This window comes from Sinocyclocheilus grahami, unplaced genomic scaffold (assembly GCF_001515645.1).
Source record: "Sinocyclocheilus grahami isolate Dianchi unplaced genomic scaffold, SAMN03320097.WGS_v1.1 scaffold508.1, whole genome shotgun sequence".
NCBI classification, from domain to species: domain Eukaryota; kingdom Metazoa; phylum Chordata; class Actinopteri; order Cypriniformes; family Cyprinidae; genus Sinocyclocheilus; species Sinocyclocheilus grahami.
This window is the reverse complement of record NW_015505687.1, coordinates 755,204-775,419: the sequence shown is the minus strand read 5'-3', so window position 1 is coordinate 775,419 and position 20,216 is coordinate 755,204. Positions and strand designations below refer to the sequence as shown.

Here is a 20,216-nt window from a genome sequence, read left to right as displayed (position 1 = left end):
AAGGAAGAGGAGTTGAATGTCCAAATAATTAATTATACATAACACATTATGAACCGCTTGTTATAGTTTGTGCTAGGTTTGTGATATCTAATCTAGATGTCACATTGGTTCTAGATGGAAGATCATGGGCCCACCCAAACTGCTAGATTTTATCATCTGGAGACAAATGATTTCACTCAATTTCAAAACCTAAAACCTTCCTGGTGTTGATGCTAAAAGGCAGTGAGGATGTGAACTCAGAAGAATCTCTAAACATTTACTTGGGTCTGTTGTGAGTTCCAAGTTAACAAAGGCTATTCATTTTTGACTTTTAATTTAAGGAAAAGTGTTTATTTTACAGTTAACTTGTTGGTATTTAATAATGATTGATAGGGGCCTTGCAGGAGTGTTTAATTCCGAAAAACTAATTTACTTATTTTATTTCTTCCTTTGCTTATTTATCTTATTTCTATATTTTTTATTATAACCAGATGTTCTCTTATGTTTCACTCAACACTAGGGGTCTAAGAGATTCTGTTAAAAGGAAATCTATTTTTCTTTTTTGTAAAAATGAAAAAGCGCAATGTTTTCTTCTCCAAGAAACTCATTCTGTTGACTTGGATGAAAAATTCTGGTCAAACCAATGGGGAGATAAAATACTTTTTTCTCATGGTTCTAATAGGTCCGCAGGTGTTGCCGTACTTTTAAATAATTTTCCTGGGAAGATTTTAACCACTATTAGGGATACTTGTGGTCACTGGATAATTTGTGTTTTTGAAATAAATCTTAGGCCCATAACCCTGCTTAATAATGATTATAAGATTTTAACTCATATTTATGCTAACAGATTAAAAACCGGAGTTTCACAGATTATTTCAGAGACACAGTCAGGTTTTTTGAAAGGCCGCTCAATTCATAATAATATACGACTTGTGCTTGATTTACTGGATTATAATTATTTAATTGAAGATGGTTTCATTTCATTTCTAGACTTTTTTAAAGCTTTTGACACTACTGAACACAAATGTATGTTTCGTACTTTAGAATTATTTGGTTTTGGAGAAAGACGGGCGTGGTGCCTCAGCTTCTTCTTCTTCTTGTTAGTTTTATGGCGGATTTCAACCATAACTTATCAGGTGCATACCGCCACCTACTGTATCGGAGTATGCAGCATGGATTATATCTCAATGAATGCACTTTACATTATCACAAAAAAAATAAATAAATAAATATATATATTATAGCTCTACTATCTAAATCCTATAATATACCCCTGTATCCTTCAGATGTTCCACAACAGCATCCTGTGCATCTTTAACCCCTTCTCCTGTTGTTCCCAAAACACCCTCAAGGTTCCATTTTCTTCCTGTCTGACTTATCTTTTGGCTTACGCGCCTCAGCTTCACCCACGCCCCGCCTTTTTGCCCATTTTCGAATATCCGGGAGTGACGCGCGGTGACGCGCTGCCAAGAGGCCGACGGTCGGCTCCGCCCACTTTAGGCTCTCTTCACAAATGCTCCTCTGAACCCTACGAGTGACGTCACGGACACTGCGTCCATGTTTTTTTTCCAGTCTATGGTGGCGACATGTGCGCTATATTTGATAACAGAGCAGCGTGCGGACACGCCCTCTTGTCATCGCAGTGAAGGGGCGGGGCTTCGGTTCTGCAGTCGCTAAAAAGATGGCAACGTCCATCGCGCTCAGCCTGGATAACTTACCGTCTGATCCCTTACTGCTGGTGCTGTCATTTCTGGACTTCCGAGATCTGATAAGGTAGACATTCAACTTGAGCCTTTCTGTCAGTCCGTGCAATAATAAACACGCTTGTTTGTTTCTTGAATGAGCTTGAAAAAGAATATTCGCTGCACAGTTAGCTGGCAATGCTAACAGCATAGCTTATGATGTTACTCAGGCAGGTACTGTTGATAGACAAATGCGATAATACGGCGATAATTTTCGTTTTCAATCACTATGAAAAGACACGCATCTGTGTTAACTGTACACCCGATCATCTCATGAATCTTATGTTTGAAGACAGAAGTGCATGACTTCATGTAAGTTGACTAGTGCGATAAAGCGGCTATAGACAGGCAACACAAAAGCTTTATTTCTGCTGCAACCGCCCGCTGAAGGTAGTTGTTTGTGCTTTGGGGATCATAAGTAGAGTTATGCTTTTGATGATAAATGTTTTGGTCTTGGAAATGGGCAGTGATGATCACGTGACGCTGGTCAGCTAGAACTTTGTGTGACACTGCCAGTGTGACTTTTCCCTCCGTTTAAAGCAGCTACTGTAAAGACAGAAGCTTTACATCTTGTCATCAGTGTTTAAAGGATACATTTGGTAGATACTTTTAACCAAAGTGAATTACGTTGCACTCAAGATCTCCTACCCCCCTCCCCCAAGAAATGGGTGTGTAAAGCTGTGGAAGAGTGGGAGTGTAGAGGGTGGGAAGAGGGGAGAAAACAACTAATAAAACACAGAACTAAAACACACTCATTATACAGACAAATGCATATTAAAATATGAGCAGAGGAGGGAAAAAACAGAGTTAAAGATCTCCTACCCCCCTCCCCCAAGAAATGGGTGTGTAAAGCTGTGGAAGAGTGGGAGTGTAGAGGTGGGAAGAGGGGAGAAAACAACTAATAAAACACAGAACTAAAACACACTCATTATACAGACAAATGCATATTAAAATATGAGCAGAGGAGGGAAAAAACAGAGTTCGGGGCCACCTAGATTTTATAAAACATAACCCAATGATAAGTAACTCAAGAAATCTTATCATTAGAGACTAGCCTACTAACAACTATCATGAACAAATCAAATATGTTTACATTCATTTTTATTTGAAATGTAAACAAATCAGCATTATAACTTTGCAGAGTATGGGGTATGGGCTAGTATATGAAAGATTAAGAAGATAATTTAAAAGGTCTAATATTTTCACTATGTTGACCAGCACTACAGTGTCTGGAAAAAATGACACCCAGTTTAACATGGAAAAAATAAAGGCATAGTTACTTTTTTTGTCCACTCTTTGAATTTTCAGTCTAATATCATTGTTAGCCATGTATCACAATAATCAGTCTTGTCATCGTGTTCATGATCAGACATATAACTCTGTATCAGTCCTTATTTTGCAAATATTTCCTTTAACAAAGACATGACATTTTTTTCCTGCACATAACATAAAGAAAATCAGTATTAAGTTATTACATTTCTTTTGCTTACCTTTTTACTACATGTAAACAGTTGTACTTTGAAAAACTGCAAATATAAAATATATAAGACTTTAATAAATGTACAATACCATAGTCCTCTTGAGGAGCACACCCAGCTTCTAGTATATATATTTTTTATTTTGTACTTAGTTATTATTATTGTTGTCGTCAAGTTCTATATTCAGCACAATATTGCCCATTTTAAATTTGAGCTATTATTAAATAGCCTAGTATATATATGGGATTTTTGTTGTCTCTAGTAAAGGGAACGTTGTTATTTAACTTTAACATTGCAATTTTATATAATGGATATGGTTTGTAAGGCTTTTCTTTACACTCCAAATTAAATAAATACATTTTAATTAATTAAAAAAACTTTAAAAAATTAGGGACAGTGTATGTAAATTCAATATGATGTATTTTGAATTTTGCACTGCATTGTGTTTTAGGTTTATCGGAAATCATATTAAAATTAACCATGATTTTATGACACTAACCTTTTAACCATACATTTGTAGTTGTGGGTTAAAAAAAATGACAATCAATCCATGGTTACTGCACTTTTACTATAGTAAAACCATTGTTAATTTCCATAAGGGAAAATGTATGTCCTGACAGAAAAGTATAAGTACATTTTACTCTTTTTTTTTTTATTTTTTTTTATTTTTTTTTTTATTTCAAGCATAATCATATGCTAGTTACACAAATATCCTTAAATGTCAAATTTACTTAAATATGCCTTGATGAACGAAACCATAAAATATTTGAATTCTAAGAGGTTAATGGAAGTTTCTGCTGTGACTACTAAATATAGGCTAGACGTGCTTCAAAGTAGCTAACACTACTGTTTACATGTAGTAATATGAAAGATAATAAGCAAAAGAAATGTAATAACTCTTCATTATGTTATGTGCAGGAAAAAAAACACGAACTTCTGTGGAGAGTATTGATCGCATAGTAGGTGGCCGTAATGCACCGTAACGTTGGATGCCACCCGCCATAAAACATGAAGAAGAAGAGTAATGTTCGCGCTGCGCTGTCAGTTCGGTGGCGCTAGTAAACACGTCCTCTCTGCGCTGTCAAGTCGGTCGCGCGAACACTTTAATACCGCGCTGTTTCGTCCCACATTTGGGTTGTTTGGCTTCCCATAGAAAGCGCTCTCTCATGAGCGTGTTGTTACCAAGTGCCAACCTCCCTCTCTCTCCTGAAGCCAACAAGGAAGTGACTTAAACTGTAATTCATCGACTGGCCGCTAGAGGTTGGCTGCAAACGGGAGTCAATCCCATAGACTCCCCATGTTAAAATGCCCAACTTTACAGCAGAAAAAAACATGTTTACAGCCTGGTTCAAAAAATGATTTTGGTCTATATAGGTAATTTTGCCCTTCATGACAACTGTGAGGGGGGTGCATTTTTTTTATAAGTCATCCATTTAAATTATATTAAGCCTTAAAGTTCTGCATAATTAAGGGCGTGGCCACTTGAGTTACAGGTGGATTGGCGCTGCTGTCACCACCGTCGAGCTAGGTGGGTGTGGTTTCAGCAACCAGCTCCTGCCTTTTTGCCCATTTTCGATTATCCGGGAGTGACACGCGGTGACGCGCTGCCAAGATGGCGACGGCTGGCTCCGCCCACTTTTGAGCTTCAAAAACCTCTTCTGGAACCTACGGGTGACGTCACGGACACTACGTCCATGTTTTTATACAGTCTGGGGTTGTTACCTATTAATAGGGTGACCGTATGTGCCATTTTCCCAGGACGCGTCCTGGCCAGGATTTCAATATTGCCTAAAATATCTAGGTTTTGGCTTTGTTTGCGTGTGCAGACCGATTGGTGTATGACATCAAAATACCATACAGATGGTTCCTTATGCTTTCAAAATGCTCTCGAGGTATTTATCGGGGCAATATAGAAATTCTGGCCAGGACGCGTCCTGAGAAAATGGCACGTATGGTCACCCTACCTATTAAATATTGTTACGGTCATGTTTACAGAAGTGAACTAACAGCGCGGAAACTCTTTCGTGAGATTTGAATCCTCTGCTGTTATACGACCTCATGCATACTACACTCTTAAAAATAAAGGTGCTTCAAAAGGTTCTTCACAGCGATACCATTTTTGGTTCCACAAAGAACCATTCAGTCAAAGGTTCTTTAAAGAACCATCTCTTTCTTACCTTTTTATAATCTTTTGTGAAACAGAAAGGTTCTTCAGATGTTAAAGGTTCTTTATGGAACCATTTAGACAAAAAGGTTCTTCTATGGCATCGTGAAGAACCTTTATTTTTAAGAGTGGACAGCGCAGTGACTGGATCATAAGAGTTCATTCTCATGAATAAATGCTTTTTTTATATTTAAAAAAAAACAGGTGAAAATATACAAACACATTCAGGAGAACATTAACAAGTATTAAAAGAGACATTTGTATGTAACATCAAAGTAAGAAGTAAGAATAATCATATACATATGCACACATACTGTATACATACCCCTTTGTGTCTTACTTTTCCACTTCGTAAATACCCTACAATAAGGAAACAGAGATAGAAAACTAAAATGAAACCGGTAAAAAAAAAAAAAACCAATGAAAGAAATTTCACAAATTAACAGTTCAGGGTAATAGAATCATACAGTTAGCTAACATGAATTAGTATTAAAAGAGACATTTGTATGTAACATCAAAGTAAGAAGTAAGAATAATCATATACATATGCACACATACTGTATACATACCCCTTTGTGTCTTACTTTTCCACTTCGTAAATACCCTACAATAAGGAAACAGAGATAGAAAACTAAAATGAAACCGGTAAAAAAAAAAAAACCAATGAAAGAAATTTCACAAATTAACAGTTCAGGGTAATAGAATCATACAGTTAGCTAACATGAATTAATTTCAAGCAGAAGCTAATTAAAGCGATTATTACAAGTATGATCATAATGATTACAATATAGAGAAAATTTGTCAGCTGTGCATATCGATTCAAGCTGGCGTCATCCGGGGTCCTCGCAGGGGACAGCATCATCTCTTCTTTCTATGAGGCTGGATCCATGCTGGAGCTGGTGTCATCTCTAGATACCTCGAGATGGGCATCCCGGGGTAGGAACAGAAAGGCAGATGGAAAAGAATTAGAGTAGCTGCTGTTCATAACATTTCAAGCAAAAAATATGTTTGTGACTTTTATCTGCTCTAACTGGGAACAAGGGTGAGATTGAGGTTTAGACCATTTAGTGCCTTATAGGTCAGTAGCAATATTTTGAACTCAATACGGAACTTAATATGTAACCAGTGTAGAGATGATAAAATTGGGGTAATATGATCATATTTTTTTGACCTGGTAAGAACTCTAGCAGCTGCATTTTGGACTAACTGTAGCTTGTTTATTGAAGATGCTGGACAACCAGCTATAGTAGTGCATTACCGTAATCTAGTCGAGAGGTCATAAATGCATGAACTAGCTTTCTGCGTCAGAAACAGATAACATGTTCCGTAGCTTAGCAATGTTTCTGAGGTGGAAGAACACTGTTCTTAATCTCCAGCCACAGGAGCCAATCAGCACTCTGAATTAACGCATATGTCACTTTTCATGACGTTGGTTCAACTTCGCTTTTTAAACTGTAAGAACGAAATTACTCCAAGAAATTAACAAAAATAACCACTTTTCCCTTAACACTAAACATAATGTGTGCTATAGCCTGTACATATCTGTTGACATCTCAAAAAATGTGTTTTAGTGTTTCATGACCCTTTAAGTTAGTTAAGTTTACAAATTTTGCCTTAACTTTAAACTGCTTTTTTCCCCATGCCATCTCCATCTTAAACAGCTAACACAGAAATGATTACCTGTTTTCTGTAATTCATTTCTCCATTTCCAGCAATTGCCTGTCTTTCAAGTATTGTGGTGATATATGCATATTTTTATTTATACAACTGTACAGTAAATAATGCACAAATCTGTACATAAATCTTCTGTTCCAGACTTTACCACATTATTATTTTTTACTTATTATTTTCAACAAATTCCTTGTGTGTTTGCACACACTTGGCGAATAAAGCTAATTCTGATTCTGATTCATTTATTCTTCCTTAATGGTTTGAGAATAGCTGTCATTGCCAAAGTTGTTTGAGAAAAAAATTAGATTTTTTTTATTTATTTAACAGTTAAAAGCCTCCAAGTTAATTTCAGTTGTGTTTTTCTTCACATGTAATTACCAATGCAGACATCATCAAAAGTCCATCACAATTACACTTTGTACCACATTATACAAAAATCCACGTGAAGGCTGACCAAGGCCATGATCAGATCTTTGTGTTTTAATAGATTAAGCATTGCCTGAATAAGTCACCTTTTCAACATCTCAAGTTGTCAAAAGTGTTTGCGTTGATCTGGCTTGTTCTTTTCTCAGCTGCAGTTTTGTAAGTCGTCGACTCAATGAGCTGACAGGCCATAACCCCCTATGGAAGAGACTTTGTCAGAAGCACTGGTTCCTTACAGAGTAAGCTCACTCCTCATGCCCTCAGAAGCATTTGGTTCATTTATGGCATATGCGTTTTTCTGTCCAATTTTTTTTTTTGTTACATTTTTAGATTTGTTGTAATCAAAATATATTGTTGATGACAAATTATTTTTTTTTTCGTATTCAGGGCAGACAAAAGTCACAGAGGCCTGGCATGGAAGGAGCTGTTTCGGGAGTATTATGCTGATCTGGGCCGTTATATTGACGATTACAGCACTCTCAAGAAAGCCTGGGATGATCTGAAGAACTACCTGAATCAGAAATGTCCCCGAATGATAGCTTCACTTAAAGGTCTGTCCACACTGTTACTCATCCAACCATATTTTGAAAACCTATGGGTGTTTTTTTTTTCATAATATGAGTGTTGTCCACTGAAGGTTTTGTTTCCTTTTCTCTGAAGAGGGAGTGAGTGAGGAAGAGCTAGACACCATTGAGGCCCAGATTGGCTGCAGACTCCCTAATGACTACCGTTGCTCCTATAGGATACACAATGGACAGAAACTTGTGGTCCCTGGGTAAGACTTCTGATAATATCCTTGATCATTTCAAAATCCTATTGAATTTCTTTCTTCTACTTTAGAAAAATACTTCAGAAAAATAAAGTATTTATTTAAATGCTTGTAACTGATTCGTGGCCTAACGGTTCGAGAGTCAGACTTGTAACCCTTAGGTCACGGGTTCGAATCGTGGGGGGGGGGGTGCTTGCGGAACGATGTATGTTATAATACATCGTGTACACTCACTAAACAAAGAGTGACAACTTTTTAGTGGTTATGAGCACACTTTGCAAGCTTTCTTGTCAATAATACATTTAAAATGTAGCCTAGAACTTTTTCGGCCACGCACACACACACGTTGCAAAGTTAGACTAGAGCACCCTCACTCATTTCAGATGTACCCTCAGTGATTATTTCTGGAACCTGGTTGATACGCTTTTATTGCAAAACTATATACAAAAACAACTAAATACAAATGCACTAAATAAAATAATTGAATAAATGCATATTTACAATTTAAGCACTTAACTAAAATAAATAGGCTATTAATAAAATAAATAACTAGAGAAGGCTGACTATAATCAGCTTGCTTCCATTTAGTGAGATAAGCCTACTCCTCACCTGAATCAGAAGAAAAGCTCTTCGTCTTCAGTGATGCGAAGACAACGTTTGAGCATGTACATGCAATATCTGAGCGAGAGCACAGCCAATTCATAAAAGAACAATATTTAAAAGCACACGTCCAGTTTTGTGTGAGTGAAGGAAATCCGCTTGGGAGTGGAGAGATTCGTCCTCACGCAAATGGATCACGTAACATTATGCGCTCTCGACATTGTCATTAAGTTCACACTATAGAAACTGCCTAAAATTAAGTATAAAGAAGAGAAGAAAGCAGCTGTGTGTGTGTGTGTGTGTGAGTGCACTTGGAAGGGTTAAATGCAGAGCACAAATTCCGAGTTTGGGACACCATAATTGGCCACACACACATCACATCACTAACTGAGTTAAATAACATTTACTGTATACAAGCAAGTGGACAAACTTCCTTTAACGTAATCAGCCTCTGATCTTAAAAACTGCCATAGTATCTTATATTATCAATGAATGGGATCAGCGTACGAACAACAAACGGTATGAAATTACCAATAATCGCTGGGATCAGAGGCCCGTTTCAGAAAGGAGGTTAAGTAAAAACTCTTGAGTATGTTAACCCTGAAATGAGGGAAACTCTGGGTTTTCAGTTTGAGAATGGAAAGTTTGTCAAACCCGAGAAAGCAGGGTATATCAAGCCCGTTTCTGAAAGCGAGGTAACTTATACTCAAAGTCAGTTACCATGGTAACTTACACTGTGAAACTAATCTGGGGTGCGTTTCCCATACAACGACGTAACTCACTGATTAACCACCATAGTACGATGCATTGTTGTGGAAACTAACTAGCTAGTCACGACTGTTTCCCGACCGCGGTCGCATCTCCGTCGTTTGATCCACATTCGTTCAACAATTTAGGGCCGTTTTTAATGACGTCACATGCATGTGGTGGAGTAATAACTTCTGCTAATTAATTGATTCGAGATTCACTAAATAAAATAATTGAATAAATGCATATTTACAATTTAAGCACTTAACTAAAATAAATAGGCTATTAATAAAATAAATAACTAGAGAAGGCTGACTATAATCAGCTTGCTTCCATTTAGTGAGATAAGCCTACTCCTCACCTGAATCAGAAGAAAAGCTCTTCGTCTTCAGTGATGCGAAGACAACGTTTGAGCATGTACATGCAATATCTGAGCGAGAGCACAGCCAATTCATAAAAGAACAATATTTAAAAGCACACGTCCAGTTTTGTGTGAGTGAAGGAAATCCGCTTGGGAGTGGAGAGATTCGTCCTCACGCACATGGATCACGTAACATTATGCGCTCTCGACATTGTCATTAAGTTCACACTATAGAAACTGCCTAAAATTAAGTATAAAGAAGAGAAGAAAGCAGCCCTAGGCAGCTGCCTACACATGCCAGGATCCGCCACTGCCAGATGCAGTTAGAAATTTACTAAAAACAAGCCTATCGCAAGACATCTGGAAGGGGGGGCACCTGGGGTGGCCAGCCAAATTTCAGGGGGGGCCGGTGCCACCCCTGGCCACCACGTAGACACGCCCTTGCTGGGTGCCACAGCAAAAATGGCTGCCCACTGCTCCGGGTGTGTGTTCACAGTGTGTGTGTTCACTACTCATTGCTCTGTGTGTGTGTGTGTGTGTGTGAGTGCACTTGGAAGGGTTAAATGCAGAGCACAAATTCCGAGTTTGGGACACCATAATTGGCCACACACACATCACATCACTAACTGAGTTAAATAACATTTACTGTATACAAGCAAGTGGACAAACTTCCTTTAACGTAATCAGCCTCTGATCTTAAAAACTGCCATAGTATCTTATATTATCAATGAATGGGATCAGCGTACGAACAACAAACGGTATGAAATTACCAATAATCGCTGGGATCAGAGGCCCGTTTCAGAAAGGAGGTTAAGTAAAAACTCTTGAGTATGTTAACCCTGAAATGAGGGAAACTCTGGGTTTTCAGTTTGAGAATGGAAAGTTTGTCAAACCCGAGAAAGCAGGGTATATCAAGCCCGTTTCTGAAAGCGAGGTAACTTATACTCAAAGTCAGTTACCATGGTAACTTACACTGTGAAACTAATCTGGGGTGCGTTTCCCATACAACGACGTAACTCACTGATTAACCACCATAGTACGATGCATTGTTGTGGAAACTAACTAGCTAGTCACGACTGTTTCCCGACCGCGGTCGCATCTCCGTCGTTTGATCCACATTCGTTCAACAATTTAGGGCCGTTTTTAATGACGTCACATGCATGTGGTGGAGTAATAACTTCTGCTAATTAATTGATTCGAGATTTCTGAGATGCTGCAGTATTTAATTTACAGGATTTACATTTAATTTAGCATGTCCTGCTAATTTACTGTGTTTTGTTTCCTGTCATTTTGCTTTATTTGAAGTTTGATTCATCGCGGGTTTCCTCTTACTTCATACTCCAGGGTTCCCTTAGGCATTTATGCACATGCGCACTCTTCAAAAAAGGCGCTTATTGAGGATGCGCTAAAATTGATCAATTAAAAATGTATATATATTTTAATTGAATTGAAGATATAGATTGTACTGCATGTTAGCTTGCTTATTGTGCCCAAAAGCAGAATTTATTTAAGTCCATATGTCTTACTAACAAGAAACTATGCTTCTAACCACAGGTCGAGAGCTGTAAGTAAGTTTAACTACCACGTAAGTTTGCGACGCTGTTTGCGAATGTTCGTTTGAACTATGGTTTTGGGAAACATCGAATCGTTGAACTATGTTGGTAATGACAGAACTTGCGACCATAGTTTGCTAACAATGCTTTTGGGAAATGCACACCAGGTCGAGAGCAGGTTTTCTTCGTTAAACCCAGTTTCTTTCAGTCTCCTCCTCCTTTTTAAAGCGTAAGCGATGTTTAAATACCTCATTCATTCATTCATGCTGTAGAAAATGCATTTCTTGGTGAGTATTTTGGGATCTAAATTAAGTGCATTTTAATTAAAACAAGAAAAATAATATTAATGCAAATGGAAACAAGATTATTTTTCTTATGTAGAAAATGCATCTTGATTTAAGAATCTTTAGATATTTTGACTGGAAACAACAAGACAAAAATACTAAGTAAGAAAAGTGCTGGTACATTCATTCATTGCACATATTTTCATCATGCAGACACTCTGAAAGTGACAAAAACGGCATGTCCCCTTATACTGAATCCTGTAGATGAGGAGGCTACATCAATTCATAGGGAGTTACATTTACATCACGAGAGGATTATTATAATTTTTTTTTTTTTGCCATATCCGCATGCTTATTTATTTGAGCTGTACCGTTTTTAAATGGTAGTTTTCTATATAACAAAAGGGATGCAGAGCACATTAGTAAGGCCGCTGTATGCAGAGGAAAGTGTGTCTCGCTCTAACGCTCTTTCTTATAATATTTGTGTAGTTTTCTGAGCACAAGCCCATCAAAAATGAAGCTGATTACTGTATGGAATGGAAGGATACCAGATGGACGGGTAGTTCAAGATATATGCCGTAACCACCATATCTTTATTTCCTACAAATACAAAAGCAACCGTTATTCTTTTTCCTGTTTGATTTTAATATTCTTCCAATACTTGGTATTGTGGCCATCTCCTCTTCATCTGTTCTTCATTATTTTTGCAAGCCTTCTTGCTGTTGGCTGAGTAGATGTCAAATGTTCATTTCATTTACTCTAATTAATAAATACAACAGTTTGGATTAGAGAACACTTAATTATGTGAAAAGAGCATTAGACTATGTGGAAAAACTAAAAAGCTACTGCGCACTGAAATAGACACTGAATGATATTTTTTAATATGTCAAATGCTTGTAAAGTCATGTAGCCTACACTCATGAACCTTTTATGCTTAAAGATTTACCTTGATTGAATTATGTTTTTATGCTTCATGTTTAGCTGCTTTTTTTGTTCTTTGTATTTTCTTTTGTCTGTAGGATACCATGAAATTGAATATTACTTCAATAATTTACCGTTCTGCCACTTTTTACCTTTGATATTATAACAGTCATTAAGAATTAAAATTACGTATTGACTCGAAAGTATGCAGACGTCTTTTTGTCAGGTGCTGTTGCCATGGTGATTCATAATTTCGGCGCTCCATTGATCATGGCTTTTCATAGTCGTGGTGCACGCGCTAAACTCAAGAGTCAACCTACTCGGAGTCGATTGAACTAACTCAGTCTCAGAGTTGGTTGAAACTCCTTATTGAAACAGGCCCCAGATCATATACGCACAACAGCGAATAGGACATTCCAGAATCACACAAGTTGGATCAAATGAAGATCCACCAATATGCTCCTCACACCAGATTCCAATATCATTTTCAATATCAATATCATAACATTTAGTTGTATCAATAGATGTGTTCGACTTGAAGCAATGCTGCAGAGACCGATAAATACCGTGAGAGCGATTCGAAAGCATACGGAGACTTTCTTAAATTAGAAAAATTTGTATCTGAACTGTAAATCATGTTTTTTACAGTAATTTTAGTTTAATATGTTATCATTAGACATTTAATATGTTACCATAGACATTGCCCTACCACTCTCATGTGGTATTAATTTTATTTGTGCAGGTCTTAAAAAAAGGTATTTAAAAGTCTTAAATTTGAGCTTAACAATCCTGCAGATACCCTGTAAAATGGCAATCAACCTTTCACATGATCATAACTGATCTTTGCACTGCCTCCCCTCCACAGGCTGATGGGCAGCATGGCTTTGTCCAATCACTATCGCTCAGAGGACCTGTTGGATATTGAGACAGCAGCGGGGGGATTTCAGCAGAGGAAGGGAATGCGGCAGTGTCTTCCACTCACATTTTGTTTCCACACTGGCCTCAGCCAGTACATGGCCTTGGAGAGCACAGAGGGACGAACACGCAGTGAAATCTTCTATCAATGCCCGGTTAGATCACCGTCCTCAGACCACAACAATCTACGGTAACACTTTATTTTAAGGTGTCCTTGTTACACGTTACATGTACTTACTATTGTAATAACAATTAATTATGCACAATTACATGCAAGTAACCCTAAGCCAAACCCTAATCCTAACCCTAACCATATAGTAAGTACATGTAGTTAATTAATATTACTCAGTACTTATATGTATAATTACACTGTAACAAGAACACCTTAAAATAAAGTGTAACCCAATCTACCATGCATTTATGTAGGGCTGGCGAACAGTTTTGAAAAGTGAAACTGTGATGCAAACCACAGAAAGCAGGTTATATAGTAGCTGGAGGCTAGATACTAAGTGTTACAGGAATAGTTTACCCAAAAATGAAAAATTTGCTGAACTTTTTCTTACCCTCAGGTCATCTATGATGTAGATGAATTTGTTTCCTCATCAGAACATTTTTGGAGAAATGTAGCAGTATATCCACTTGCTCATCAATGAGTCTGCAGTTAATGGGTGCCATCAGAATGAGAGTTTAAACAGCTGATAAAAACACTACAATAATCACAGAGGTCCATCAATTAATGTCATGTGAATTGGAAATCTGTGTGTTTGTAATAAACCCATCATTGAGACATTTTTAACTTTAAACCGTTGCTTCAGTAAAATACGAGTCCCATTTGTAATACTGGTTTCTCCAGCAAAAAAGTTGTCTCGTCTGAATCAGGAGAGAAATATGCACAGACCATGCACCGCTTAAAAGTCCAAAATGGTTCAAAACAAATATGACTTTTTCACTTGAGGAAGTATTATTATTGATTATGGACTTTTTGCCAGAAGCGACGGTTTAAAGTTAAAATGCATTGATGGATTTGTTTCTTACAAACGCAACTTTTTCGTGTGGATTACTTGTGGATTTTTGTGATGTTTATATCAGGTGTTTGGTCTCTCATTTTGACGGCACCCATTCACAGCAGAAGATCCTTTGTTGAGGAAATGATGCTAAAGAGTGATGCTAAATTCCTCTAAATCTGTTCTGATGAGGAAACAAATTAATCTACTAGGATAGAAGGTAAGAGTACATTTTCAGCAAATTTCAATTTTGGGTGACTTACTCCTTTTAAAAGGCTTCCCAACTGCATTGTAGCTGATAGGAGGTGAAGCCCTTTACTGCATCAAGTACAGTCCTGTGTGTGCATGTGGGGACTCCAGCACTAAATAACAGAGAGGGATTTTTCTTGAATTGTTGCACTTTGACCAGTAGGAGGTGCTCTTGTCTTCTTGTGTATTACAGCCCTTCTTGCTAGCTCTCATTTATATGTTTTCTTCACAGGATCAACTGGCACAAGATCCCTCTGCAATTGACATGTTCATTACGGGTAACAAAGTGCAAAAGGCTCCATTAATACATTGCAGTTTTATCAGATCATATGAACTCTTCTCTCTCCTCTTTTCTTTTTTTCAGGTCCTAACTTTACTGAGTGGTTTACATCCTATGTTGACAATGTTGTAACAGGAGAATACCCCATCATTCGGGACCAGATCTTCAGGTGGTCCATCTTTCATTATCTTACACAGTAAAGTATGTACGGTGGCCGAGAAGTGCAAAGCAAATCACAATTCTGAAAACAAAATAACAAATTACAAACGCAAATGCAAGTTTAAAAAACAAAATAACAATTCAGAAAGCACAACAACAATTCAGAAAACATTATAACAAGTCAGAAAGCACAATGACAAATTCGAAAACAAATTAACAAGTCAGAAAACACAACGACAAATCCGACAAACCGGAAAAGGTAGGTATATTTTGAAACCGCCATTGGTTTGTGATTACTCACCGCTGACTGGACGAGACATCTGTCAATCAACGTATATGGGGTGTCTATTTACATTTAGTTAAAAGTGGCTGTAAATCATCAGCTTCAGTGATGCAGATGGATAAGCGCTTGACGTTGGCTTTTTGACGCGATCGACCCAGGTTCGATCCCACCATTTGCCAAAATTTTTTCTCCCTTTTCAAATCAAATCTGTGTCGATCATGTCAAAAAGCCAAGGACACACGCTTATCCATCTGCGCTACTCGAACTGATGATTTACAGCCACTTTTAACTAAATGTAAATAGACACCCCGTATACGTTGATTGACAGATGTCTCGTCCAGTCAGCGGCAAGTAATCCCAAACCAATTACACTGTCTCAAACTATACCTACCTCTTCCGGTTTGTCTGATTTGTCATTGTGTTTTCTGACTTATTAATTTGTTTTTGGATTTGTCGTTGTGCTTTCTGACTTATTTTGTTTTCGAATTTGTCATTGTGTTTTCTGACTTGTTATAATGTTTTCTGAAATGTTGTTGTGCTTTCTGAATTGTTATTTTGTTTTTTAGACTTGCATTTGCGTTTGTAATTTGTTATTTTGTTTTCAGAATTGTGATCTGCTTTGCACTTCACGGCCACCGTACGTATGTCAGCATTTGACATCACAAATGCCACATTACATTTTATCCCCTTTATGTTTGCTCAGGTATGTTCATGACAAGCGCTGTGTGGCAACCACTGGTGACATCACAGTATCCGTCTCTACCTCCTTCCTGCCAGAGCTCAGTTCAGTCCATCCGCCACACTTTTTCTTCACCTATAGAATCAGGTACTGCATAAATCCACACACATTATTTTGACTTTGTAATCTGAATCAGGCTATTTAAAAGCTGAGCTCTGCATGAATGCTTTCCCAGTCCTGATAAGTGATGAAAGTTTGCAGATGGTGATGAAAGTTACACTGTGATATTTTTGACTGTGATAAGGTGAAGAACCTTTTTTTTTGTTTGTTTGTTTTTTTTTTTGCATGTAGCGTGCAATATTGACAAAGGTTATGTCCCATTATATGAGATTTTGCCTCTGTTACATTCAACCAATAAATTAAATTAGAATAAGATAATGTTACCAATCAAATGAAATCCGCATCAACAACATCCATTTTTGCACTGCAGAAGTGGCACAGAAGCTGCATCTGAAATGGCATTTACTTACATTTACACCGACTGTTTAATGCAACTCAGAGGTAGCTTGAATGCATTTACAGATGCAAAAACAATGTTTTGTGATGTTGTTTTAATCATATATTTAATTATGAAATGATTTTGGATTTTTTTTTTAAATTAAACTGCCAGTTGGCAGCAAGTCACTGTCTTAATGAGGTGATTTGTTCAGTAATTCATTCAAATGGTTTGTTCAAATGGATTAATTCAATAATGAAGCACCCGATATGTGTTACTCTGAAAAGCAAAAGTTCAGCTGTCGTTTCAATTTAATTGTGTCTTATAACTCACAATGTTAACTTGTTTATTCCACTGTTTTATGAACTCGGTATGACATTTGAAATCGTGCTTTAATTTGGTAGAGAACAGCACTGTTGCTCATGTGATATTGCTTAACTATATCTTTTGGTATAAATACAAGTCAAAAACTCATTGGGGAAAATCATTCTTAACAGGCAATCTACTGGCATTAAATATCACATAGTGAAAGCATGCTCTCAAGATTTTTGCAAAATGAGTGACATACTCAATGTCATCTTGCACATTGTTGCACATTGTCCCAGTGTCTTACCAAAAAGTAGAGATCCCAGTGCTTGAGTCGTAAACCAAGTTCTTACTAAAATGATCAAGCTGCTTTCTGTTGTAACTTGCTGTAATGCAACACAGCTGTACTAAGACTTGACATATGATGATACATTGAGCTGAACCTATGACCTCTGAGCCGTGCCGTCTTGTGCATCAGGATTGAGATGGCAAAGTCTGCCCTGCCAGAGAATGCATGCCAGCTAGACAGTCGGTACTGGAAGATCACAAATGCAAACGGAAATGTGGAGGAGGTCCGTGGTCCTGGTGTTGTGGGTAAGAGCATATCCCTGTAAGTTGAGAGTAAATTAGAACAGCTCGCATTGGTGACACATATTTTGAATTATCAAGATGAGACATTCTGACAGCATCTTTCTGTGCATATAATTCATAGTGACAATTGCTCTACTTTCTAAAGAATGTCCTGCATCTGTTTTTTGCATATGATGTACATGCGAGTGCAGGTGAGTTTCCAGTGATGACACCCGGGAAAGTTCACGAGTACGCCAGCTGCACCACGTTTTCCACCACCTCTGAGTACATGGAAGGCCACTACACATTCCACCGGCTCAAGAACAAAGAGGAAGTGTTTGACGTTTCAATCCCACGCTTCCACATGGTGTGCCCACCATTCCGTGAATCAATGGTGCGGTCGGTGAGTCGCTATTTATATCTTTGTGTTATATCCAAGAAAAATGTATATCCAAGATGCTAATGTGTGTACATTTGTCATTCTAAATTCCTCATTCTGTGTTTGTCGCTCTCATTTAGAGCTCAGTCAGTGAGGTGTCTGCTCCTTATGATGATGAGAATTCATCGGACCCAGATGACTATGAGGAGGGAGAAATGCGTGGCATGAACATGGCTGACCCAGGAGGACGCTGCCCTCGGCATGTCTGATGCACTTTTACATGTCCCCGGCCAACACCCGCCCACAGATACTGATGCACAACACACTCGCACAAACGGGAGAGCAGGAGGACAAACAGAGCTTTTAGGCATCCATTGTTTATTGTACAGCGCTCTTGTGCCTGTCACCTCTTGAGCGTTTTCTCCCGTTTCTGTGGCCATGTGTCTGGTTGTGGCGTGTCTGTGTCTGTGCACGTCTGTGAACGTGTGAGATCATTGTACGTGAGTTTGAGTCTGCAAGTGTGGTTTGTGATTGAGTGAGAGTGCGAGAGTTTATTGAATGTGTGTGAGATTCTGTGAGATTGACTCTTTTTGCCTGTGTTTCACAATTACCTGCAACTTACCTAAAGGGATGGTTCAGCCCAAATTGAAAATTGGAATTTACTCACCCTTATGTTGTTCCAAACCTGTATGTCTTTCTGTCTCCTGTAGAACACAAAAGAATATATATGAGTATATTTTGTCCATGCAGTGAAAGTGGAGTCCATTGTTGTTTTGGACCCACTGACTTAAAATTTATTGACCAAAACAGTTTTTCTTCAAAATATCTTCGACAGTAGACATGATTGGTAGAAGTAAGACTGTCAAACAGGTTCGGGATGACATGGGGGTAAATGATGACAAAAATGTTAATTTTTGCCTGAACTATCTCTCTAAAAACTTACAATTACAGAGCACGAGTAGAAATTATGACACTACTATTAGCAGAAAAGTACACGCACACTGATTTGGGAATACTCACGGTGTGTGTATATATATATATATATATAGGTCTAGATATATATAGATTGAATGCTTAACAGAAAGGCTCAAATAAATTGATCCCATTCATTTCCTCCACAAGACCTCAGGTATTGTGTAGCATGTATGTGCTTGTGTATATATGTTTGTTCTTGTGTCGTTTGCACTGAGGGTTTCGGGGGCAGGCTGAGGTCCAGACCTTGTGAAGTGAAAGTTCACGCAAACAACAGCTAACCTGTGCAAGCAATCATTTAACTTTACTTGCTACTAGTTCTCTACTAGTTAGCTGTTCAGAGGTGCTTCTGCCCTGTTCTCAGAAACGCTGGATGGATGTAAACAGAAGATCAGCCAGAACACATTGGTGTACTGTAAAGGATCTTTTTAGCTTTGATTATCTTAAGGGCTGGAGGTTACACAGACTGGTGTGAATAACAAAAGATAATTTTATGAGAAGTTTATGGCATTATTGTGACTTTCCACATTTATCTCCTTAAAATCCTGTGCAAGAGGTACATGATCAGAAAATGTCTTTGTTGTACAGTTCAGTTTTTCAGAATGAAATCTAGGCAGACTTAAGAATTTCTTTGCCGTTTTCTTCCCCTTTCCTTCCTAATGGCAATGTGAGCTAATCTTGCCTAGAGATGTGTATGATTTTGATATTCATGGTTTGAATATTATGTTATCATCTTTGTAAAATGCTGTGCAGTGAGATTTTTCAACAGTTTGCTATTATGTTCTCTGTTTAGCCCTATTGAACCTCTGATTGGTTAATTACTCCTTTTTTATTTTGTATGTGTGAGGGTTTATTTTTATTTTTATTTGGAGTATATAAAAGGGTAATGGTGTATCAATACCGTGTTTCACTATCACATTATTTGTTTACATTCCCATTGTGATCAGGATGCTTTCTACTATAGAAGCACAAAGAGGCCATTGATCTATTGATCACCAGCCAGTCTCTGTGCTATTGTCTCATGCTCTGGAATATCTCTGAATACACCTATTGTTCTCACAACACAAAACATAGTCAATTTTGTCACTCTGACCCAAATCCTAACCCTTACCCACCCCGATGGTGTCAGTTGTCATGGCAACATGTTGAAGAGGCCTTGTTGTAGTCCGACTGATGTTTCTTTGTTAAGCCGTTTTGTTTTTTGGCCCACATCTTCTCCCATCTCTTTACTC

General features: G+C 37.8%; 1 protein-coding gene across 1 annotated transcript; it reads left to right on the top strand.

Annotated features, from left to right (window-relative positions):
* The first annotated feature begins 1,573 nt into the window (after positions 1–1,573).
* On the top strand, positions 1,574–20,216 carry fbxo3 (F-box protein 3). Its single transcript, XM_016237191.1, has 11 exons — positions 1,574–1,752; positions 7,607–7,696; positions 7,845–8,008; positions 8,118–8,232; positions 13,558–13,762; positions 15,093–15,138; positions 15,225–15,309; positions 16,286–16,408; positions 17,542–17,657; positions 17,846–18,036; positions 18,153–20,216. The coding sequence occupies exons 1-11, from the start codon at positions 1,661–1,663 to the stop codon at positions 18,279–18,281; spliced, it is 1,356 nt and encodes a 451-aa protein (XP_016092677.1). The 5' UTR covers positions 1,574–1,660; the 3' UTR covers positions 18,282–20,216.